Raw genomic sequence first — 27,067 nt, 5'->3', positions numbered from 1 at the left:
TATTTTTTAATTAATATTAATAATAATAACAATAATAATAATAATAATAATAATACTTTTTATTTAACGGCGCCTTTCATGGCATTTAAGGACACCTTACAGTACTTACAGGTGTAAGTACAATGGTTAAAAAACGACGATAAAGTGTAATTGTTTATTTTGCAGTCATGACTTGTCAGCTTGGAGCATGGATAAGAAAAAAATCACAATAATTAATATATTTTATTGCAGTCACATAATCTCAGACATAATTTCTGTCTCAGGGGCCATGTCTGGCAGATTTCTCATGTCCACTTCTGTCAAACATGTAAATGCCAACTTGACCTGCTTATCAGACTGTGCAGGATATGGGTCATGTTACCAATGAAATATTTTCTATTAGCACCACATCACTAACTTCTTATACATTATGCTTATACTATATATGGATTAAATAACTCCTCTGCTGGAATAAAGTCTTGGGTTGGTGCCCCCATCCTATTCCTGATCTTTTTTAACTGCTAAAATCAGTTACAGAAAATAAAATATGTCACATGACAAACACACAGACATATATGTGTGTGAGTGCACAAAAAACATACATGAATGGAAACACTGACCTATTGGAATTCTTTTCGAAGGTAAAGTGCAGGTTAATTTATTTTATATGTTTACTTATTATTTTGTATTAATTATTTTTATATGAATATCTTTGGGTTGTGGAACGAATAATCAGAGTTATAGGCATTATTTCTTATACGGGAAATTCACTTGGATATACGAGTGTTTTGATATACACGTACGCTTCTGGAACGAATTATGCTCCAAGGTCCAAGGTTTAACTATATATATACTCCTTAGTTACCTTGGCAGTATATTTGGGGTCCACAACCCATCTTCAGGAGGTTCTCATCCAAAATTTTACAAAACATGGCCTCATCCATTGGCCCCTCAGTGCAGCAAAGTCAATCAGCACCTTTAGCCAGTGGTGTCAAAAGTATTCACATTCCTTACTTAAGTACAAGTATAGATACTAGGGTTTAAAAAGACTTCTTTAGAAGTTGAAGTATCAACTCAAGCTTTTTACTCAAGTAAAAGTGTAAAAGTACTGGTTTCAAAGCTACTTAAAGTATAAAAGTAAAAGTAAGGTGGGGGGGGGGAGCATTAAGGATAAAAGCTTAGGCTGTGTCACGGGCCTATATACTGCACTAACACCTCATTAAAAAAAAAAGAAAAATGTGTTGTTGTTTTTTTGTTGTATTTTTTTAACGGCAATAGTGATTTGGGATACTGTATACGGCAATTTTAAAAGAATGCATTTTAGTACAATGCAAATACATTAAAGAACCATATATGTGTACTACTGAGCATTACCATGTTTTATGGAGAAGAAGATATGATAACTAGTTACCTATTAGTATTTTAATGGTGCAAAAAGTCACACCTCAGAGTAATATATATATATATATATATATATATATATATATATATATATATATATATATATATATATATGTTTGTTTTTTGAATGATAAGCTGAAATAAAATAGGAGTAATGAAGCTATTTTTAAAATGTACGGAGTAGAAAGTACAGATAATTGCGTGAAAATGTAAGAAGTAGAAGTAATGAAAAATAATTACTCCAGTAAAGTATAGATACCCAAAATTTCTATTTAATTAAGGCAACGAAGTATTTCATTACTTGACACCTCTGCCTTTAGCAGAGAAACAGCCCCAAAGCATTGAAATGCAACTTAATTCATAACATTTGTATCATGTGCTTTTTCTGGATTTTTGGTTGATATTCGGTCTCTATCCTATACCACAAACCTATGATAAAAAATTATCGACCCTTCATTACTTTGTAAGTGGGCAAACTTAGAAAATATGTAGGGGATCAAATACTTATTTCCCCCACTGTATATATATATATACAGTTTTATTGTATTAAATGGGTTTTCATTATTTTGCATTACTTAAAACTGTCAGTCACTTATCATAGGCAGAAAATGATTTTAAAAAATTACAGTAAAGTTATATGATGTTAAATGAACTTGTTAAGGATATTTGAGGCAAAATAAATCTATAGGAATAATTTCATTCAAATATGCCAAGAAAGCAGTTAGTAGTGGAAGAACGAAAGATAAGTAAAATGATTTATAGAGAACGGAAGGAAAAATTGAATAACAGGGTAAAAGAAGGCAAATGTACTGAACAATAAATCCACAATCAAAGTTCTATTATCTTAGCCTTGTTTCATGTTAAAAAATTATTTTTAGTTTATTGTGACCTGATTCTCTAGATAAAATATTTTTTCCTTCATGCGATTTTTTTTCCTGTTCAATTTAAAAGTAAAAAAAATGACTACATTGAGTTGAAACAATAATTATAATAAAGTATGTAAATTCAGCGGTTTTATTTTAATTCTGCGTAAAAGTCTTAAATCACATTTACTCTCATTCACTTATCGTTTATACCACTATAATGCTCTGGGGGCCCTGGAGCCTATCTCAGTGGCTCCCAAGACTTAATGCACGTGATAGGGTACACTCTTTACGGGATGCCAATCCATTGTAGGGCACAAATATACACACAGTAATTCACACAGAATGGGCAATTTGGGCAATTTAGACCCAAATTTAGACCCACGTTTTCAAAACTTGTTAGCATTAAAAATGTTTTAGAGATGTAAACGTTCCAAAGTGTTAAACGTGTAAAAGTTTAAAATATAATTTAATAGTTTTGTGTTTATAAAACCTTTGATATATTTAAAATATCTCTTCTCTTATTACTTTTTAGAGGTTACTCTTGGCTCTGTCCACATACATGAGGTTTACCTGTGACTGACCCTGTGTGCAGATCCTGATGCCTGCACGCTATGATTACCTGCAAATGGAGTGTGTTTACTGAAGGCTCACAGTGGGTTATTCTTGAGGACAGATGACTGCTTTACAAAGCAGCAAATGCAAGTAAGGACATTTGAAATTACTCAAGGTGGCACGGTGGTTTAGTGGTTAGCACTGTTGCCTTGCACCTCCAGGGTCTGGGTTTGATTCCTGGCTAGGTTCGATTGCCGCCTCTGTGTGCAGTGAGTTTGCATGTTCTTCCCGTGCTTGGTGGGTTTCCTCCGAGTATTTCGGGCCCCCTCACTGTCACAGATTAGCTTATTTGGTGTTCCCAGATTGCCCGTAGTGTGTTTATATATGTGCGTGAGTGACTGAGTGAGTGTGAAATTACTTAAATTGGGTTAAGAACTTTCCAGCACTTATTAAAACCTGCAAGGACTGTGCTGAATCTTCAACTTTGTGGAAGAAATGTGGTCAGATATGTGAATATATATATATATATATATATATATATATAAATATATATATATATATATATATATATATATATACAGAGTCAGGCAAAAAAATTTATATAATATATATAATATATATATTAATACTAACTTTATTGCTATATTATAATATTATTAATATTATATTAATATAATATACATCATACTAATTTTCTTTTATTGAAGTGTGTCTATATTTTTGTGTATACATACACTAATTCGCATACATGCATACATACACACACACACACACACACACGGTTAAAGGAGACATCAAAAGAGTCTAAAGTGAAGTGCTGTTTGTTCCATATAGCCTTCTGAATCGTGCATACGCCATTATAGCCAGATTTGATTTTCTCTGCATTGGACACACTATGGCGGAACAATTGTTGCTGAGACTTGTTTCCGGCCGACGTGGTTATAAAAGCACAAGGATTGGCCAATCGGATTAACCAGACACTAAGAAAGCGTGTTAAAAAAAAAAAAAAAGGTATGTTCCCATAGTGACTCGGTTGCTTTCAAGATTAGCTTCATTCGTGCAACCGAAATTGATGGATATTATTCGAGTTGCCAGAAACAAGCTTGGCTTATCGAAGTCGCTCTTTTTATTAAATATCCCTACGGACCAGATATAAATATGTTTTTAAGGTTTAAGGGAAACTAAAATGAAGCTGTGATTTATTTATTTATTATTTTTAGTTTGCCTGTGTTTTCCGCCACTCCACCCTTTTCCCTGTCTCATGAACCTTCCCTGTCTTTTGTGTAAGGGGAGGGGCGGAGCAGCGTGTCATTTAGTTACCGTACATATGCACACAGCGTGCTCAAAACGGCGTTCCACACTCATCTCAGTTAACCGTGGGTAATTTAGCCCACTGGACAAATTTAAGAGTATTTATTGCAGACTCGCGTCTAAATCCGACCGGAAGAAAAATGGAATTGTAGAGTTTAGATCTTCATCGACTGCTTCGAAGAGTGCACTGGAAAGCAAGCCTGGAAAAGAGTGAGTCCGCGGTAATTGGCACAGATTACGTTGTATTGCCTCGATAACTGGTAACACCCGCTAATGATTGATCCTGGACCGCAGGTTATTTGCTTAGTGTGTAAAACGGGTTTACAATGCGGATCTTCTGTTGTCGGCGAAATGATGCCTCTGTCTACGTGTGGTTTGTTATTGCAAGCGCTTTTTTTGGTCTGGTGTCAGTAAGGGAAGGGGCAATCGGAGACTCCATGAGAGCAAGACCTTATCTGTCTGCAAGGTGTTAGGATACCTTATGCATCACTGAAAAAATTCCCACCACGCACGTAATAGCGACAACTGACGTAATCTTTAAATCTGAGAATTCCTGCTGATTCGGTGTATTTGGAAACCAGGAAACCGTACATAGATCATCGTGTTTAACAGAATTTTAGAACGTTCTTATCAAAAAACAACTCTAAGGAAAATAAACATCTAAAGGCACAGAAAGGAAAGTCTAGGGCTAATTCTTGTTCATAATAGTGCTTGTGCAGTCTAGTCTGCAAATAAACAGGATAACTTTTAAATCAACTCTGAGTATACAGTATAACAATATAACAGGCATAAACAACAAATACTTGCAATAGTGCAACAAAAACTATTAAAAGTAAAATATTATCAACAATTCTTTCTGTTCCTTGCTACTCTTCTGAAGCAGCAGATCTTTACAAAAACAAAATGTGAAAAAAAGCAAAAACAAGGAAGGTACTGGAAAGAAAACCTAAAATAAAGGTTGTATTGGGTCAGATCTGCCTGAACAGCATTTTTGGAACAACAGCAATATGAGATCATCATTGTGAGGCTGTCAAAAAGGCTTTAACTGATCCTGCAGCTTCTGTCACTGGCATGTAACCTTGGGGAATACAAACACACATGAACATATGTGTCGTGCAATCTCTCTCTCTCTCTCTCTCTCTCTCTCTCTCTATATATATATATATATATATATATATATATGAGGAAGTCTGGAGCAGAGAAGTATGTTAGTGTGGTACAGGACATGTATGAGAGCTGTAAGACAGGGGTGAGATGTGCTGTGTGTGCGACAGAAGATTTTAAGGTGAAGGTGAGTCTGCATCAGGGATTGGCTCTGAGCTCCTTCTTTTTTACTCTGGTGATGGACAGGATGACAAAAAAGGGTAAACAGGAGTCTCTCTGGACTGTTTTTTTTTTTACAGATGACATTTTGCTTTGTAGTAAGAGCAGGAAACGGGTTAAGGAAAATCTAGAGTTGGAGGTATGCTCTGGAAAGCAGAGTAATGAAGGTTAGTTGTAGCGAGACAATATGTGTGTGAATGAGAGGAACCCAAGTGGAATGCTGAGGCTACAGGGAGCAGAGGTAAAGAAGGTGCAGGACTTTGGGTTAATGGTCCAGATCAATGAAGAGAGTTAAAAGGATGTGAAGAGGTGTGTGCTGGCAGGATGGAACCGGTAGAGAAAAGTGGCAGGTGTGCTGTGTGATAAAATATCAGCGAGAATGAAAGGAAAGGTGTTCAGGACAGTGGTGAGACCAGCAATGCTCTACAGCTTAGAGACTGTGGCACTAAAGAAAAGGCAGGAGGCAAAGCTGGAGGTAGCAGAGCTGAAGATGTTAAGGTTCTCTTTGGGAGTGACAAGGATGGATAGAATCAGGAATGAGTCTCAGAGGGACAACCCATGTTAGATGTTTTGGAGATAAAGTCAGAGAGGCCAGATTGAGGTGGTTTAGACATGTTCAGAGGAGAGATATATTGGAAAAATATCAGTAGCAGGATGCTGAGGTTGGAACTGCCAGGCAGAAGGTCTAAAGGAAGACCAAAGAGGGGATTTATGGATGTTGTAAGAGAGGATACGAATTTAGTTTGGGTGAGAGAAGAGGATGCAGAGGATAGAGTTGGATGGAGGCATATGATTTGCTGTGGCAAATCCTAAAAGGAAACAACTGAAACACAAAAAAGATATTTGCTGGCTGGAACTGTGATATAGAGAATTATAAGTAAAATAATCTATTTGTAAACAATGGTTGGAAGAATTTTTTCCCAACAATGTAATGCATGAAGTAGATGTCCCAACAGACTTGGCCAAATCAGTTTGAAGTCAATGGAGGTGATAAGAAAAAAAAAACAAAAAACTTTTAATAACTTCAGTGCAAATATGAAGCCAAAAAAGAAAAAAATGTGAATGGGTACCCTATGATAGCTTGTAGATACACCTTTAGCAGCAACAACTTGAAGTAATTGTTTATTGTAAGACTGTCTCTCACAACATCATTGTGGAGTAATTTTGGCCCATTCTTCTTAACAAAATTGCTTTAGTTCATTGAGGTTTTTTGGAATTCACATGTGCACAGCTCTCTTAATGTCATCATCACAGCATTTCATTTGGATTGAGGCCTTTGACGAGGCTGATCCAAAAACTTGATGTTTTAATTTTCATCCATTCTGATGTAAATTTACTGGTGTACTTCGGATCATTGTCCTGTTGCATGACCCAGTTTTGACCAAGCTTTAGAGTTGCAGAGAGATGCCCTCATATTTGACCCTCGAATTCTCTGGTATACAGGGTGGCCAGCTCCTGTGGCTGCAAAACAAGCCCAAATCATTACCCCGCCACCGCCGTGCTTGACAGTGGGTATGAGATGTTTCTGCTCCAACGCTGTTTGGTTTTTGCCAAACATGGCTCAGGGCATTAAGGCCAGACAACTCCACTTTGGTCTCATTTGTCCATAGGCCGTTGTTCCAGAAGTCTTGTGGTTTGTTCAGATGCAATTTTGCAAACCTCAGTCGTGCTTCCATGTTCTTTTTAGACAGAAGAGGCTTTCTCCTGGCAAGCCTTCCAAACAAACGGTACTTGTTCAGTCTTCTAATTGTGCTGTCATGGGCTTTAACATTTAACATGCTCATTGAGGCCTGTAGGGATTAAGATGTAGCTCTTGTTTTTTTTGTATTTCTCGGAGCATTGCATGATCTGACCTTGGGGTGAATGTGCTGGGACGTCCACTTCTGGGAAAATTGGCAACTGTCTTGAATGCTTTCCTTTTGTGAATAATCTTTTTTACTGTTGAATGTTAAACTTGAAATTGTTTGGAAATGGTTTTCCATTTCACCATTGGGGGTGTCGGAGTTGGAGGGAATTTATTGTTATGAATTGCAATTCTTTTGTGTTTCCAAAATTCCCAAGTCGATTTTCACATTCATAATAGAGATGAAACAGTCAATCTGTGGTTTTTAGTTTGATGGACCATGTCTGGTGATCGGCCGATCAGCCTCCAGTATAAACAATTCTGTACCGAGCGCAAAAGCTTCAGAGTGGTGCAATAGAAATATTAGAAGTATTTTTATGCTGTTACATTATCAAAAAGCACGCTCATGAAAGCCTTCGATCTGCCTCTTTTTCCAATCACTGTATGTGAATTATTCCCAAACCCACTCATTACACACTCACACAAGTTTCAAAACACTGCAAGCCCCTGTCAAGTTGAGTTTTAAGTTTTTGGTGGCATATGAGGCAGTTAAAGGTCGCTCTTTTTATAGTTCTACAGATAGTACACTCTGAACTATGTACACATTTTCATCCCGTGTGGTAGGAGTGATCAATGTTTACTTAGAAATAATAGTTATGGTGGAAGGCAGATACGTGCTGCTTAGTAAAATGTAGCTTTTTGTTTCATTTAAATTTAAGTTAAATGTTAAACTTTTCAAACTTTGTATTTAAAGTTTTGTATTGTTTAAATGCTGCTCTTGGTTTATAAGTGAGAAAACTAATGTTATAAGAAAATTGCTATTTTTTTTTAATCGTTAAAGGTTTTAAAGGTTTAAATTTTGACAAAATCAGGGAAAAATGTAACATCGAATTGGGACATTTATAAGATTGTGATACTTATAGAATTGCAATTTTAATCGAATCGGCACCTAGGTATTATGATATTGTGTTGGGTGGTGATTGGGGATTTCCATCCCTAGTGCAAACTGCCAAAACTTCTGCTTTTATAGTGGTCTGCACATCTGCTGATGATCAAGGGCTGATGATTAGCAACACCTGACTGTAACTTACTTTTTTAAATCCTGTGGAAGCAGTAAGTGGTAAGTGCCCAGTTTGTTTTCCCCCTAAGGTTTTATCTGAGGTTGTATTTGCCTAACTACTAAGACCCACTGTGATCAGATGATGATTTTTTTTTTTTTTTTAACACAAAAACACCTAGAATTAAAAGTGGGCATTTTCTAACTTTTGAACATGACTGTATTACATGCGTTTGTTATTATTCATAGATATATATACTGACTAGATCTCGCCTGTGACGCTGCTGTCCATAGGAACGATGCGTCGGGGGAAGCCGCGTCTACCCTGCATTAGTTAAAATTGGCAGAGAACTATCAACGATTAAAATCACCTTAATTTGCTTAATTGTTAACCGATTTTCAAGCCGTTTGGTTTAATATAAATGTCAGACATATATTATAGATAGAACATAGATTACTTAATTATTTTACTTATATGATATAATAAATCGTCCAAATGTCAAATGATTTTTTTTTTTTTAGTTTTTTGGTTTGTTCCAACCAAAACAAGACAGACATGTATTTATGATCGAGTCCAAAGAAAATTGAAGCTTTTGATATTAATCTACTTCAAAACTAGGTGTAAGTTTATTATTCTTCGACTTCAGTGAACTTAAAATGAACTATTGTTACTTACCTTAGCCTAGTCTACTGCACACAAAATGGCTACAATGGTGTGATATCCATACTTAAAAATACATGTTAATTAAAACATTTAAATTGTACTGGTTTATTTTGTACATCAGCCAGCCTGCAATACAATGACCCAGCGTAAAATGGTTATATAACACAAAAACAAACATAATGTGCATACGAAATGTGAAAACATCTTCCAGTATTTACAACAGCTTATTAAATAATTAGGCTACAGTATATAACACAAGTCCAGCATCTTCAGAATGGATCTGAATGCCGGGACACTTTGGCGCTTCCTTCAGATCCCCGTCCCAAGATGGCGGCGATGTTGACATGCTTAGAGGCCCAAGGCGACATCTAGTCAGTATATATATATCTATGGTTATTATTATTATTATTATTATTGCTATTGTTATTTTATGTTTTTAAATGCATCTTTTTTTTTATTTGATTATACTGTAATTTTTACAGCTATAATTTCTTACAGCTATAAAAAGGGAAAAAATCACATTGTAGAATATATTAGAATATTTTTAGTAGGGATGGAACCATCAGGGACCACACAATATGGTTTCACGTTATCTAGGTGCAGATTTGATTTGTATTGAGATTTTTATAAATATTTAAATGTTTTAAAATCTTTTTATTAAAAACAATTTGGAAACCTTGAACACAAGGAACACACGTGTGTTAGAAAAAAACAGTACACACGCGCTGTACACACCCACTTACAAACACAAAATAAAATGTTTTACGAGCACACACATGGTCACAGTGTTATAGTAAACAGTACACGAGTGCACGGATGTTAATTATACCAGTGAGAGTCGCGCACTAAGACCGAGCAGGGGATACGATTACGCACCGTTCCGCAGTGCAAGAGAGAGAAAAAACATTGGCTCAGTTGTGATCACGTGACGTTCGGCATCAAAACAACAAACGCATAATACTCGGTACTCGTAAACCAAAACTTGCTAGTTTTGCAAGTCAGAATTTATTAAAAATCTTTGCTCGTCTTGCGGAACACTCGCAAACTGCGCTACTTGCAATTCGAGATTCCATAACACTTAATTAACAATGTAAAAGAAAAAAAAATGTCAGTACGCTCTTCTTACGCTCTTTTTATACCTTCTTACAGCATCCGCTGGTACCTGTTTATTTTGCTAGCACATAAGGGACCTGTCCGCTACTATTTAATCGATTGCAGATCACCATGAAAGATGGAAGATGGATTGATTCTTAAAAAGTGTTGGTGAATATACTTGGGTGGTTGTCAATATACTTTCTGTAGGTCATCGACATCAACAAAACAAGCATTTACATAATACAACATAACTTTCAATATCAGTAGAAAACTCAATTTAAAATCACACAGAAAACCTATTTTTTTTGCTGATCTGTTTGCTACATCAAACAAGTATTTAGAGAAGGCTGCATTTTTAGGCAAAAACATGAGCTAGTCAATATGCTCTGGGAAAGATTGGTCTCTGCTCAGTAATTATATCCCCTGCAGTTGAGAACACATGTTCAGCAGTCACGCATGCTCCTGGCACACACATGTACAGCTTGGCCAGCTTAGCAAGGAAGGATCTTCAACAGGCTCACATTCCCTAAGCTCCTGCAATGACTGCAAAAGTTAAAGGGAAATTATTATTATTTTTTTTATTTCTTGTAATTTATTTGCAATTTAGCTTAATTGGGAATATTGGTCAGCTGTTTCTGTGCACTGATGAGGCAAAAGTTTAACTTATTGGAAGCTGTCCCAATAGATCTGACAGTCTAAGTCTAACTGAGCATTTCATAAAACGAACATCATAGCATTAGTCAAACATGGTGGTGGTAGTGTGATGGTTTGGGGTTGCTTTGCAGCTTCAGGACCTAGAAAACATTGCATGGTTAATGGAACCATGGATTCTGTGCTCAACCAGAAAATACTGAGGGAGATTGTCCGGCCATCAGTTCGCTACCTCAAGCTCAGGCGCACTTGGGTTATGTAGTAGGACATTGATCCAAAACACACTATCAAGTCCACCTCTGAATAGCTCAGATATAACTTAAGGTTTTTGGAGTGGCCTAGTCAAAGTCTAGACTTAAATCCAATTAAGATCCTTAAAATGGCTGTTCATGCTCGAAAAACCATCCAGTGACGCTGAATTAAAAATAATTCTGTAAAAAAAGAGTTAGCCAAAATTCCTCCACAGTGATTGCCAATTATCTCAAATGCTTGATTGCAGTTGTTGCCACAAATAGCTACGCTTAGGTTTAGGGGGCATTTTGTATAACAAATATATTCGGTATATACAGTACATGTAAAAACTGCATTGGCATAAAGTAGGTTATGGGAAAATATTCGTATATAGAAAGTCATTATTTTCACTCATGTATTTATTTATTAAAACTTACACAGTCTCTGGAAAAGCTACTTGACATTTACCACAAACTAAATCGGTGTATTCATCGCCAGCTTTAAAAACGTGCTCCACTGGAAAAACACGTTCTTTTAATGGTTAACATTTTCACACAAAAATATACAGCCAACGTCTCACAAAGAATACATATTATTCCAAAACCAAGGTTTTGGAATAATATATATTTAAAAAAATTGGTTAATAAAATTATATACTCTGTGTGATGCCCCTGCATCGCTGTGATTGACAGTGGGTATGAGATGTTTTTGCTGAAATGCTGTTTGGATTTTCCCCAAACATAGCACTTGGCATTAAGGCCCGTCTCTAAGCTGGCAGTTCCTTTGACCTCTTGACTTTTATTTGGACACAATATACATTGTCAGCTGTGACGCCTTCCATAGAGGTGTGTGCCTTTCCAAATGAGTAATTATAAAATTACTTCTATATGAATAAAAGAAAGGTTTGTTTGTACATTGGTCAGAGCACACTCTTTCAATTATATCTTTATGTTTTATACATTGAAGGAGGAAACTAGTGTCAGAAAAATTTGTTCATATGTCTGTATGACAGAATTTAAAGAACCTTTGCCAGACCTTCGGTATTTGCCTGAAGTTAAATCTGCGCCGTAAATTAAATCAAAATTTTGAGTGGAAGGGACTATATGAGCAGTTTCGTTAAACTTTTGTTAAAGTTTTTGTTTGAGCCGATCAATGCAATAGTTTACCGTAAATACACAGAGTATGCAGAACCCAGAGAAATGACTGTAATGTCCCATACGAAGTCCACAAATCCTCACCAAACACGCAACACACCATAGCTTACTCAAAAAAAAGCTATGTAACTTTTGTGAAAACTGAATCTTCAAACATGAATTGACTGGTTATTCATTGTTTATTCTTCCTGCAGGAAGTTTAAAACCAATTTATGACATATATTCCAAAATCATGGTGATTAATGCAGCCATGGAAGTAGACACTATGAAATAAAACACCGGCCGTTAGAGCAAACATATCCTTAGCAGTCCAAGGAGAGGGAGTGTACAATATCTGAAATGACAATATTGAGTCAATATGTTTTACACTAATTTTTTGTGAACGAGAAATAACCAAGTAAACTCTCTAGTCGGTTTAGGTCTGCCTCCTTGTTACACATCATGAGTGGCCGTGAGAAATGAGGAAGAAAGATCAGAAAAGTGATTAGAGTTGTATGACTGAATCTGGCCTGATTGGTAAATTGATAGTGTTTTGTTTGACTTTGTGCGTTTGTGTGTGACCAATGAGTGTGACTGATGAAGTGAATGCAGCGTCATCTAAATGCAGGGAAACGTGTGTGAGTAAATCGCATATTTGTACGAAATGAGATGGTGATTTTATCTTTTTATTTCTTTTTATTGTATTTTTTACAATTAATTATGCATCCCTACTGCAGGAATCTTCGTCTCGCTTAGTAACCACAAGCCCACAAAAGTAGTATACTTTTTTTTTTTGTCTACTCTTCATCATTGTCTTATAAATCTAAAAAGAATATGCATAAACTGAAACAGTAAACAGATTTATTGAAAATAGTGCTAAATTAAATGTCGCAAAATAAATGGTGTTTTGCCTGGAATGAACTTGTTATTCACTGCAACTCAGGAGAGAAGAGGGATACAGAACCCAAGCTTTGGATTGGCTGTTTGACATTCTTCTATAGTTGTCTTAAGCAAGACTTAAACATACTCAATCCCATTGTGAATGTTTAATTTTATTTAATTTTAATTTGCTTATAACTGTTTTTTTTTTATATGATGCATTTGGAAGGTTACCATCCGTAATGTATGATGTATGATTGTATGTATTTTTGCATTTATGAATTCTCCAGATTATAATTGACTGCAATGATCAATTGTAGTGCTAAGCCAACAATGGATTGGTATGTCTAAGATGTTGTTCCACGGAGCTCCAGTGATCAAGCTCACATGGCATACAACTGTCATTCTTGACCACACTTTTAACATGGTGACCCATTTATTTTTGCAGGGCCATTACACCGCATGGCATAGTGGTGTCATATTCACTTTTTAAATAGCTCAGTGACTGGCTGAGCTCCCTCTGTTAAACCTAGACTGTAAAGAGGTTTTTGTGCTAAATGGTGGTGGTAACCAGCTAGAAATCCGTATATGGGTGGAAAAGACTTTTGCTGTGGGGTTTTCCTAAATGCCAAATCTGACAGTTTTGCAATAGCTTTTTAGTAAAATAAGTAAAGTAAGGCTCCATAAGTTGATTTCTGTTTTTAAATCATTTTGCTAGCCTCCCCTTGCCTAAATTACAGAGGAATGGCCAATTTCACTAAATAGTGAAGTGAGTTAGTGAAAAAGAGTATGATATATTAGTATGTTTATAGTAGTAGAACTAATGTACACACATTTTATGTATTTGGCACAATGTGAGATATTAATATACAAATATAAGTTTATACAATCAGGTCCATAAACTTTGTAGCAAAAGTAAGTTTCTTGCTATTCGCCTCTGTAAACCACCACATTGAATTGGAAATGAAAAACTCAAGATGTGAGCAGAGTCAAGACTTTCTTTATTTAAACGGAATTGACCAGCAGTGTGGCATCAACAATTCAGGAATTACAGCCATACACGCAACAACATTGGCTCATGGAACAAAAGGCGACAAGCAGTTGCATGGTCAGGTGTGACCTGTTCCCTCATTAATCAAGAAGAGAAATGGTCTGGATGTTTCAGATGGTTCTGAATGTTACATTTCCCTTTGGAGCTTTTCACTCAAACTGTCAACATGAGGTCCAAAGATGTTTGTGCAAGTGAATGATAATTAAAATAAAATTGAATAAACCTAAGATAGCAAAAATGTTGGGAGTGGCCAGTACAACAGTTTGGAACATTCTTAAAAATAAAGCTTTAACTGGCAAGCTTAGTAACAGCAAAAGGCCTGGAAGACCACGGAAAATAACTCAATTTGATGACTGTAGAATCCTGTCCTTGGTTTAAAAAAAACACCAACACTTTTACAACATTTGGGCAAGTTAAGAACACTCTTGCAGGTGTTTGACAATGACACTTTCACAATGAATTTTATTTCATTTTAACCAACACTACAAAAACGATTTAATAAAAAGAAAAAAATGGGTCACATTCTATAGCTTAATTTTGTTGCTCAGAATGAGCTTTTTCATGTCTCATGAGACTGAATTTCTCCTTAAGCTGACTTAGGAGAAACAAAGAGACATAACTAAGACACAACCCGAGACATACTTAAGAAACATTTTAAGTTAATTAAACATATCAAAGATCCTCAATTAACAGCAAATCGTGACACTAAATGATACAAAATGTCATCCACCCTGAAAAAAGTGTCACACTGCTTAACTCAAAGTATGATTTATACAGGAGTTACACAAAGGCCACAGCATTGTGACAATCTTCCAGTAAAAAGAATTATTCAAAACGAGATGAAAAATTTTAAAGGAAAATTGGTTGTTTGCTCTATGTAAGGGCTACAAGAATGGCTCAGGAAAAGTTCTTTTTCACCAGTCCTCTCTGTCAATGTCCATCAAGTTTGTCCAAAGTCTGCAACGCCTAAAGTTGCTTAGTATCTTATAAAAAAAAAATAATAATAAAAATAAAAATAATATATAAATTGAGATTTGCCTAAACACCATTCCGCTACTCCATTCCCAACTTTCTGGTTTCTTGAGAGGTGCGCTTGAGCTTGCTCATGAGCTGGTGCTTACCTGACTGATGATGTGGTGCTGTTGGAGACTTCGGAACATTCTCCTGCAGTTTCTTTGTTGAGATTCTTGTTCTCCTTGAAGGTTTCTGAGGTGACATGCTACTGCAATATTGGTCTTTATTTACTGAACATAACTAACTGATGTCTCTAAAGTTACATGTTCTGGTAACTACTGTTAAACACTGAACACTATAAAAAAACTTACTGGTTTGCAAAAACTGATCAGGCAGTAACAATAACTTACTATTTAAAAAAAGGTAAAATGTAACTTGATATGTCAAACCACACTGGTTAAATTAGGGCATGCCTAATAATAATACTGTAACCAGGGTTAGGGTTAGCTGACTGATTTTTACCATGAGGGTTAGCTGACTGATTTTTACCATGAAAAAAATTCAACCTCGTGTTCAAGTGTTAGTTACCTAGAAAAGAACGTAAGCTGTGTAATTTTAAGCTAAGTATATCACAGCCTTTTTTAAAATTAATTTATTTTTTTATTATTATTTTTTTTTTTACTATAGACTGGTTTTAACTTACGTTCTTAAAAAAAAAATATATATTTTTTTTTTTTGGAAAATTTTTTAATTACTACTATTTATAACAAAGCCCAAGATTCGCCCATGCTACAGTCTCTCTCACACACACACACACACACACACCATGCATGCATACATATGTGTACACATACACAAATATAAGCACACACGTTATAAACATACGTACATACAAATATGTACATAATTAGAGGGATAGGAAGTATATCTTAAGATTTCACTAGGTCTGATAAAATCTCAATAATGTCCAAACAAAATTGTATTGTCCTTCTGTTGGTGCCATGCACTTTGGCTGTAGAACACTCCAAGAAAGCAATATCTAGCAAATAGGACATCCAGGTATGGGAAGGCTGTATCTATCCACAGTTTCAGTATAACTTTTTTAGCAGCAGTGAGGGCAATAAACAGAATCCTTTTTTGATTTGCAGACAGTGACAGTGAGGAATCATCTAACAGAAGGGAAATCAGTGGGTCCTTTTTTATTTGAGTCCTTGTAAGATCAGTCAATATAACCCGAACCAAGGACCAGAACATTTCGATTTGAGGACATTCCCAGACCATATGTATCTTGGCTTGCACTACTACATAAATGGCAAAGGAGCTCAGACTTTCTTTTCATTTTATATAATAAGTAGGGAGTGGCATATGCTTTACAAATTAGCTTATAGTGAATTATTTGATGAGCTGGGTTTTTTGAGGTAGCAAAACGGTTCCCCCAGACTGTATCCCACTTGATTGCTGCGCTAAGTTCCCTCTCCCAAAACCCTCAATAGAAATGTTGGAGTACTGTTGTACGACAAGTAATTTATAAATTTTACTCACTCATTTTACTCAACGGCTCTAGAGTCCGTATTGTTATCTGTCCAGTTTATCATAGGATAAGGAGATATTTTAGTCGACCATGGTACACCATAAGCTTTTAACGCATATAATCTCAGGTACAGAAAAAAGGAGAATCCTGGCAAAAAAAAAAATCATCTTTTAAAGTTTGAAAGGATTTGAGTCCATAATAATTGTATAGATTTTTAACGTGCCACATTCAGTCCAGGATTTGGAAGTGAATGGTTTATTGCCAGTACAAAAATTATTGATGGGGGTAGAATCGCTATAGGGATCTGGAACTCGCATAACCATTTTCCAAATTTTAATTGAGTGACTTATGATTGGAGCCATCTTTTCCAGAACTTTCTTGGATGTTCCTGTAAAGAGTAAATCTTGCAAACGTATTGGATAAACAAGATTCACCTCTAAAGCTTGCCATGGTACAGGGGAGTTGACATCCATCCAAATCCTAAGTGATCTTATTTGATAAGCCAGATGGTAGGACCAAAAATCTGGTAAAGATAAGCCACCATGAGATTTTAATACATACATAGATTTGGGACTAATTCTGGGCCGTTTTATTGTTCTACAGGAATTTTTTTTACTGTTGTGTTGAGCGCTTTAAAGTAGCCCATAGGGGGTGCTAAAAGTAGCACATGAAAACAAAAAAACTAACCTATATTCATCTTAGTAGTGGTTATCCTGCCATAAAGTCCCAATCAAAGCTGAGACCAGCATCTTAGGTTACTTTTAAAACTTATCCAAAAGAAATTGATAGTTCCTCTTGGAGATACAAGTTAATGAAGGAAAAACTCTGATTCCAAGATAGTTAAATTGGTCACTAACTGGAATCATAGTAGGTAGGGACTGAATTTCTAATTTAGCAGCTACATTAAGGGGCATACTGTAAGTGTGGATTTGCCCCAATTAATTTTGTACCCGGAGAGTTTACCAAATGTATTGAATAGTTTTAAACATTCATTAACCGAATCTGTGATTTTAGATACATATAACAAAATATCATCAGCATAGAGAAAATTTTATGGGATGTATTAATGCATCTTATAGGAGTTATTAGAGAGCATTGTCTAATCGCTTGGGCCGAAGGCTCCAAAGATAAATTATAGGGCGGAGGTGACAAGGGACATCCTTGACGTGTGCCTCTGCCAAAATAAAAGGAAGGGGAGATATAAGGGCCAGTGAGAACCCTGGCTGAACAATCAAAATAAATAGTTTTGACTATTCTTAAGAGAAAGGCGCCAAACCCAAAATGCCTCAGAACGGACCACAGAGAATTCCACTCAATTCTGTCAAATGCTTTCTCTGCATACAAAGAGGGGATTGCAGAGGATGCTGTGTAAGAATCTGCTTGTTGAATAATATGAAGAAACCTGCGTATATTATTTGCAGCAAATCTTACCCATTAGAATCCGGATTTAATCATTATTAATCAAATCTCCTATCCGCTTTGGACTCTAAAAATTTACCTTTTAATTCTTTTTTTTAGTAGATTCCCCCTAATAAAACACTTAGTGATTTCCCACAGTATTTGGGGGTTGGAGGCTGAATCTCCATTGATCTGCAAAAATTATTTTAAAGAATTGCGTAGTTCAGCCACAAATGTGCCATCCTGTAACAGAGACATATTAAATCTCCATCGGTTGTGTCTAGGACCCAAAGATACAAGAATTAAAGATGTCATTACTGAAGAATGATCAGATAAAAGAAGCGGTAGAATATTATCTTTACTAATAAATGGAATAAGAGAAGGAGACAAATGAAAATAATTGATCCTTAAATGACTCTTATGATGAGCTGAAAAGAAAGTGTAATCTTTAGCACCATCATTTTGTAGATGCCAGACATTGCACATGTTGCAAGAATGAATTAAAACAACAAGACTTGGAGGCATGATATCTGTCTAACTGGGGATCTATCACTGCATTAAAATCGCCCCCAAACATTATAGTCATCATTACAGTCATCTAAACTTGCGGCTAAATGTAACAACTCTTGAAAAAATAAAGGATCACCCTCCGTGGGTGCATATGCAGAAATAAATGCATGTTTAACATTATTTATGGAACCAATAACATAATTCGGTTTTCAGTATTTCCACCCGTTTAAGTAATTATGAAATCAAAATTATGTTTTAATACTATCAACACCCCTTTATTTTGTTGGTAGCATGGGAGGAGGAAATCACTTTAAAGTAATTATTTTGAAAACTATTTATTGCCATATATCATTAATGTAAAGAAACAAACTAGAGCTAAGGTGGAAACATCCTAAGGTAATCCCTTGAAAACATGGTATTGATCATAACTTGTACTTACATAGTCATAAACATGTTGCACACAAAACAGATGCATAAAACAGATTAGACTTACGTGGGCATCTCGGGCATAAAACAAAAGATAAAAACAACAGTATTGAAATGGGCAGAAAACGAAAGTTAGAATACACTCTTCCACCTGCCCTTAAAGTAAAAGTCTTTGGTTACGCGGCCAACCTAGCAATCCGGTTCATCTGTCAACACCTGACCCGTTCATTTTCCGGATGTAAAGCCATTCAGATTTATTTCAGTGAGATCCTCCATAGGAACTGCAGGTTCCTCTTCCTCCACCCCAGCACCGTCTCGTGGCACCGTTGTTACAACTCCTTTTTGAGAAGATTTTATGGGATGATTCAGATTGAGAGTTAGTTTTTCAACCTTCGCCGGCGAATTGAGAAGTAAGGTCTTTCCCCGGTGGGTAACTTTCACTACTGTGGAGTATAGCAAAAAAGACAATATTCCCAACTGACTTAGCTTCTACCTTGCCAATGTCATTGCTCTGCTCTTGGACGCTGTGTGTGTACTGTAGTCTGGAAAGAATATCAGCGTCATTCCCATATAAAAGATCTGTCCAACACTTTGAGCTCCATTGAGGATCGCACTCTTTTAATCTTCATTAGGTTGCCGGCGAGAGAATCATTAGGAAGATGATTTTATATAAATCGCACAGGGTCATCTCCTTCTGCACCTTCTTTCATTTAGTCATAAATGTATCATCAAAAATAGGTTTGCTTTAAATGATGTGTTTACAGAAATCACTAAACACAAACATACCAATAAAGAACTAAAATAAATTTTTTTTTGCTTCACTTCTCGATAAAAAAAAAAAAATGTATTTTAGTTCTTTATTGGTAATGACATTTGTACAGAATGTAAAGTATGTTTGCCATTTACCAGTTTAATTTCAATAAGTTCATTAAAGTGTACACAATTGTGAAAGGTTAGACAGGTTGATCAAATGGGGACATCTGGGTGTACTGGTGAATAACTGGTGATTTTTTATTTTTTTTTAAATAAAACATTTATCTATTATAAGCAATTTTGTAATTGACTTTTAGTCGTTACCAATCTACATATCTTCATTGAACAAATGGTTAATTAAAAGAGAAACTTCCTTGGGTACTTTAGTTTTGAAATTTTAAAGCAAAAAAGCAGTGTTTCCCACAGGAGTGAAATATACCTGCGGTGGTAGCCAGCAGAGTGGGCAGCATTACCATTAACCATTTTATGCATTATGTTTTAATAAATATACTGTATAGGTGTCAGGATTGTGCAATATAGAGTGAAATTTTTTTTCAGCACGATATATTTAATATAAATAACTCAATTTAATTTCATTTTAACTAAAAATGACTAAAAAATTTTAACAGAACCATATCGGCAAGAAATAGAACAGATTTATAAGATCACATGACCATAATAATAATAAGAGGAATGCATACATTAACTATGTAGTCTAAAATAAAGTGACACATGATGAAAACCCTCTCTGTCAGCAAACATACATTTTATATCAAGGAGATAATATATAATAATATGCGCATTTTGTGAGTGCTACATTTTTGCATCGTCATTCCGGTAGTACCAAAATGTTAATTTTTTAAAATTGACAACGAGTTTAATCTACACAACATATCAGAAAACCCAAATGCACAGTTTTCAAGTACTATATACTTTATGTGTGGGATAAGATAATGAGAAGATTTCTGCATCTTTGATGATGCAGAAAACGCCTAAATTTTATTCAAGTCTCAAAAATGGCTCATTTCTGTCTAGGAGACAAAGAAAAAATTAACATGAGCTTGGAGTTTCTTTGCTATTTGGATGTCTTGTGTGTCTTTTATTGCATATACCATAAATATTTTTGGCTCTGCTGTAAATTAATTTAATCGTACATACATTTTTTTGCATAAAAAATGTTAAAACAGTAATTGAAAATCAAATGAATAAAAAAAAAACCCTTGGCATAGATTCAAATATAGAAACATGCAGCAGAAATTCTGATAAATTACAAAAAATAGGGACCCACTTTTCAGACTTAAACAAGTATATGAAGATTTAACTGTGTAATGAATTGTGATAAACTATCAACTCAACTATAGCCAGATGTACCCTGTAGCCAAAACACTGAAAACTTGTTCAGTTGTTTAGGGAGGCTGCTTTTACAATGTTTGATCTACTGTCCATGGTGATGTACACCACACCATTTCTTTCCTCCTCCAAACTCCAGGGCCCGTATTCACAAAGCTTCTTAAGCCTAAAAGTTGCTCTTATTGAGGAAAAATCTTACTTTGATATTTTCATATAATTTCCCCTTAAACTTAGGATTAAATCTTAGTTAAGATAAAAATGATTCATGAAACATCTTAGCCCTAAAAACGGCTCCTAAGGTTAAAATTGTTAAGAGTAGAGAGGCTGACTTTTAAGGGCCTTAAGAGTTTCTATAGCAGAGGACAAAATGGCGAAAATAAGAAATATTCTTCAAACACTAACTGTAAAAGTAAACACTCCTCTTCTGTCCAATTTGGTTTTCTTGTTCTTTTACTTTCTTCCATCTCTCTTGGGTTGTTGACTATAGTACATACCATCCAAAAGTGCAACTTTAATAGACTGTCCTGCAATCATGTAAATTGGTAAAAGGTGAGCAATTTCCATCAATTTGAAATGGATTATAAATAATACAGTCAGTACTGTAAATAAATATAAGAACTTAAAAATAGTAACTATTTTGTGGAAGTTAGTTGCTGGAAAAGTAGACACATTTTTAAAATCTGGTTGTATTAGTTAACTTTGAGCCTATAATGGAAACTTTGCATAAAGTAGCCAGTATTCATGATTATACAATTTTTTTGTACTGTCCTTTCTCAGAGTTGCACTAAGAAGTTTCCTAAGTTACTTAATCTAGGACTCCCAGCTAGCTTTGTGAATACAGGCGCAGATGTATGAAATGCACTGTCGGACTTAAATATGGCTCCACAGCTCAGCTTGACAGTAGGGCTTGTCTACAGTCTTTATCATTGCCTTAAATAATTTGTTTTCAACTGTGCTAAGTGACAGGCTGTGATAGATGGATAGATGGATAGATAGATAAATTTTATCTATTTATCTATCTCGTTGTGCGGCTGAGAACTTGGTGTATGACGATGCACTATGTAATGTCTGAATTATTTACGTTTGTGTGGTCTGGCGGCGGGTGTTTTCAGATGTTGTTCTCTAGTACTTAATGGCTAACTTATTTTGTGGTTACATTCTAAGGTCCAAGCACTGCTTACAGTTTATTACACTTTGTGGTTTGTCGTCAGGTTTAAACTCAAGAAAAGTTGCACAACGTAGCAGCCGTTTCTTTCTTCTTTTTTTTTTTTGTACCAACGCTGTTCCATCGTCACACTCACCACCACCACTAGGTTTTTCCACACAGGTTTTTTTTTGTGTGAAACTACAGGTTTAGATCCACCTTCTTCTTAGACATCATGTAAGTGGAAAATAAATTAAATAAAAAAAAAAGGAAGAGTGATGAGAGCCATGATTGCTAATCTTTGGCATGATTGGTGAATTAATACTATTTTGTTTTATACTGTGTGCATTTGACTGATATAGCAGTTTGGGATTGTTATAAAGTAGGGAAGTGAACCTGTAAATGCAGCGCGACTTGAATGCCGGGATTACATGAGGGTGTAGTCAGCTAATCTGAAATTAAATATAGCAATGATGAAAAATAATAATCCTACAGTATCAATTGAAATTGCATGTATGAGTCAGAAATGTTTGTAACAAGCTGTCTGATGGTTCTTAAGAATCTAAAAGCCGTGTGTATGTATGTTTGTGTCTGTGTGTTCGTGCGTGTGTGCCATGATTTTATTACTTACGTTGAAACACAAACAGGGATCATGGACACACGGGGTGGCTCTAGGTATCATGGGACTCCTTGATTCCTTGATTGCCACATGTTTTTGATTTGGGGTAAATGGTAGAGGTGATTTCATAGTCCACTTGTCTGTGTGTGAGCTCAAATGGTTCTCCCTACTTGAGAGTAATCACATTAAACCTGTCATTCTTGGACCTCAGACAAATTGCCCTGTGTGTCGGGAGAATTTGTCTGAGGTCCAAAGTTGGGTGTCAGAGTGTTGTTTTTTTATTCTCACTTTCAGAACCTAATGAATTTTTTTTATGCAAATGCTCATTCTTTGTAATATTTAACTCAAGATGCAGTAGGGCTTGTTTGTTTAGTACCTCTAATAGGATGAACCCTGTGGAGGTTTGTGGGACCTCTTATGGGGCATTTATTTATTTTTTTGAATTAATTATTATTATTTTTTTTTAACCAGACCATTTATTTGTGTATGGTAACCATTGCTGCCAATCAATTTATGATCATTTGTTAAACTGAGGTAGCATTTGTGACACAGCCTAGAGCACTTGTGGATCAGGATCCCGACTCGGGGAAAACTAAGACAAATTGATGCCCTCATGCAGTTCTGTTGCAATGGCCCTATGAGGTCCAAAATTTCTATTTTTTTTTTTATAAGGGGGCTCAAGTTAAGGAAGTCTGTTCAATAGAATGTTAGTACCAGCATGTGGGCGAGGAGAAAATTAGATTTGAAAGTTGGAAAGGACACTTTTTCGTCCTTCATTTTGTTTCCCAAACAGTAATGGTGTCTTAGATGTGTGGTTTGCATTCTCTAGCGCTTAGTTAGCCCAAGAAACCATAGGAAGCCCCATTTCTCATGCAGTATGGGTAAAGGCCAGGGGATACAAAAGTAAAAAAAAAAAAAAAAAAAAAATCCAAAACACACAAAATCTTTGTTGACCGCAGAGCAAATCATACCACTGACATGAAGCAGCTAAATAAAACAAAGAAGTAACTTTTTAAAATACTTTTTAGGGAACAGCAGCTGCCTATAATGGTATTATACAGTTTTTCTTTACATGGGCCAAAAGGTATGTATATTGCTGGAACTTAATGCATTTAGTTGAATTCTTGCCAAAAGAAAGATCTATGTTAGTTTTTTTGCCAAGGGTTCACATTTTTTGTGTAATGGATAAGGTATCAAGACTCCCTATTTAGTTGTTCGTTAATGGATATAGTCTCAACTTTATTGCTTCCTTTGATAGATAAATTGTTTCTGGTAATTATGGAAAAATGTATGTATTCATTTGTGTATTTTTAACATCTAAATAAAAGATATAGCAGAAAAGCAAAGAAGAAAAACAGAGTTAATCACTTTCTTAATGGCACACCACGCCTTTTGACTCTCAACTGTGATCAGCTGTGGTCATGGTACCTGTTAGTGCAATTGAAGCAAAAAATAAACTATGGGTGGCAAGGCACTGTCAAAAGATCTCCAAGATAAAGTACTGCAGAGTCACAAGTCAAGAGATAGATACAAATCAACAAAAAAACAAAAAAAAACAAAGGCTTTCTCTTTGTCTAGAAACATATCTGTTTTTAAGAAGTGGAATGGATTTGGTACAACACAGACCCTCCCTGGATCAGGACATTGCTCCAAGTTGGATAAAAGAGTCAGGAGGGAACTAGTCAGAAAGGCTATCAAGACTCTGAAGCAGTTGTTGGAATTTATGACAAACAACAATATTATGGGGCCTATCTTGATATTGTGACAACAATATTATAAATTCTCCACAATTGTGGGAGGGTTACGAGAAGAAAAAAAAAAAGATTCCCTGCAACAACGGCCATATGCCATCACAACTGAGCTTGGCAAAAATGCAGGTGGTTAAAAGAGACTAAAATTCTTTATTTGGCCACAACACCAAACAATATGTCTGGTGGAAATCCAATAGAGCTCACCATCCAGATAACACCACCATTCCTACATTAAAGCATGGTGGTGGTAATAATATGTTATGAGGGTGTTTCCCTGCACTTTTCAGGATAGAAGGAAAATAGATGGGGCTGCCTTCTGCGAGAAAGTCAATGGGAAGAAGATTCCGATATAACTATGACCCAAAGCACTCGGCAAAACTGGCCATGCATTGGTTGGAGGAGAAAACGTTCAATGGCCTTGCATGGCCTAGTCAGAGCCTATACTTAAACCCCACAGAAAATCTGTGGAATGACTTGAAGACTGCAATTCACAAATTTTCACCATCAAATTTAACTCAACTTAAGCAGTTCTGCAAAGAAGAGTGGGCATGTATTGCAAAGTCTAGATGCGAAAAGCTGCATGTGCCATTAAGAAGGTGATTGGCTTCACCTGAATTCAATCTGCATTTTTAGTTTTTTTTGCTCAAGTTTCAAAAAACTGTTTTCTTTTATGTGAATGTGAAGTTGCGCATGATTCTGACATACAGTATTTAAATCAAACATAATATGAAAACCAAGTTTGTGTTCTGTATAAAATAAGTTAAAGTTTTTTTAGCCACTACATTTATGAAGATTTGAAATTTACACAAATCTAAAAAGAGTCCTGTCTTACTACAGGTCTTCAGAAAGCTCTGAGATTGCAAGGTATAAATAAAAAATACCATATTCCTTGTGTCTTCCTTTTCAATGTTATATGTCAAATTTTGTGAACACATTTTAAATTATAGACAATTTATTAAATTAGACCCGCATCCCTTCATAGACTTCTATTTCTTGGTCAAATACCACTGCAGTTGTCACACTTGTGTCAAGCAAAGTGCAAAAATAACACACAGTTGTTTTTCAGGTCAGTCACTTACACTGTGCCTACTAAATGGGAATGCAATTTGACATACCCTTAGAAAAAAAAAATTTATCTCCCTATTATGTGACTAACTTGACTTTTGTCTTGTGTTTTTATTTGCAGGTTTTATTTGAGGTGCTGTAATGACACAAGCTGAAATGAGTGCACTGCATGTTCTGGGAGGCTTACCTGTTTGTGGAAGGATGCTGTATTAAGTTTTAAGCTCAAGCATTTCCTCATCATCATCAATACCAGCTTCACACACAGCTTTGTCATTTGGTGGAGTAGTACACAGAGACGGAACCTTAAAGGAAAGGAGTAATGTTATTCCTCTATTCAAAAACCTCATCAATGTCCATGACGGTCATTTTGTAAGAGGCATAAGGATGGCAAGTGTGGTATGGAACTCTTTCCCAATCTGTTTCCTTTTCCTTCTGACCATCTTTTACATGGCTACTTCAGTGCACAAGGCTGAGGATGATGTCACGCCCCGCCTAAGCTTTGTATATGGTAAGAGCAATACACAGACACAGACATTGAAGTGTGGTTGATTATTACTGTATGTATTAAAGCTTGCTTCTTAAACAAGGAAAAATCCTGAGCAAAAGGTGTTCTAATATCTAGCAAAATTCATCTTCCAAATTTGTGGAATGATCCTGCAACTGTTTCTATGGGTCGAAAGTTTGTTCTTAAGCTTATTGAACAAAGCAAATCTGACCTTAGATCATTCAACAGTTTCTGCTGGGTTCTTCTAGAATTGCAATCAGCAAAAATGGGTTAAATAACCCCAAATATGTTTTAGATTTTTTATTTAAGTAGCTAAGGCAAAGTAGCTACTTTTTGCTTTGTTGACAGCTTTGTACACTTTTGGCATTCTTTCAGTCAGCCTTATGAGGTAGTCACTTGGAATGGTTTCTGAAAATCTTGAAGGAGTTTCCAGAGGTGTTGAGTACTTGTTGGCTGCTTATCCTTTATTCTTCAGTCCCAAACCCTCTCAATTGGATTTAGATCGGGTAATTGTGGAGGCGCTTGGTCATCTGATGCAGTACTCTGTCACTCTCCTTCTTGGACAAATAACCCTTACATAACCTAGTCACGCTTTGGTGGTCATTGTCCTGTTGGAAAACAAGTAAATGCATAATGCTTTGGTAGCCATGTGAATTATGTGAATGCTGGTTAAGTGTGCCATGAATTTTGAACAGGTCACCACTGTGTCACCAGCAAAGAACCCCCACATCATACCTCCACCTTCTTGCTTTACAGTGGGAACCACACATTTAGGAACTGTCCATTCACCTTATATACTGTACGTATAACAAAGACACAGTGGTTAGAAATCTTCTGCTGTTTTTTCTTCTGAAGTAATGGTTTCTTTGCACCAACTTGACCAAGAAGGCATTGACTCATGCAGTCTTCTCTGAACAGGGAGTGTTAAAATCTGTCTGCCACTTAAACTCAAAGAAGCTCTAATTTGAGGTGCTGGTGGTTCGGAAACCGAAATTAGTAAAAAGTAAAAAGGCAGAATAAATTTT

The 27,067-nt window shown here is 35.8% G+C and overlaps 1 protein-coding gene across 2 annotated transcripts in view; it reads left to right on the top strand.

The window, feature by feature from the left end:
- The first annotated feature begins 3,991 nt into the window (after positions 1 to 3,991).
- Positions 3,992 to 27,067, top strand: part of sema4ba (sema domain, immunoglobulin domain (Ig), transmembrane domain (TM) and short cytoplasmic domain, (semaphorin) 4Ba) — a 71,306-nt gene continuing 48,230 nt past the window's right edge. Inside the window, exons 1-2 of one of the 2 annotated variants that reach the window (XM_053501133.1) lie at positions 3,992 to 4,319; positions 25,659 to 26,045. In XM_053501133.1, coding sequence (XP_053357108.1) covers positions 25,922 to 26,045 — 124 coding nt within the window. In that variant the 5' untranslated portion in view covers positions 3,992 to 4,319; positions 25,659 to 25,921. Of the gene's footprint in view, positions 4,331 to 25,658; positions 26,046 to 27,067 lie in introns of both variants that reach the window. The other variant, XM_053501134.1, reaches the window with a different exon arrangement.

The sequence above is a fragment of the Clarias gariepinus genome, chromosome 7 (genome assembly GCF_024256425.1).
Source record: "Clarias gariepinus isolate MV-2021 ecotype Netherlands chromosome 7, CGAR_prim_01v2, whole genome shotgun sequence".
NCBI classification, from domain to species: domain Eukaryota; kingdom Metazoa; phylum Chordata; class Actinopteri; order Siluriformes; family Clariidae; genus Clarias; species Clarias gariepinus.
The sequence above is the reverse complement of the archived record's forward strand: the minus strand, read 5'-3'. Positions and strand labels throughout refer to the sequence as shown.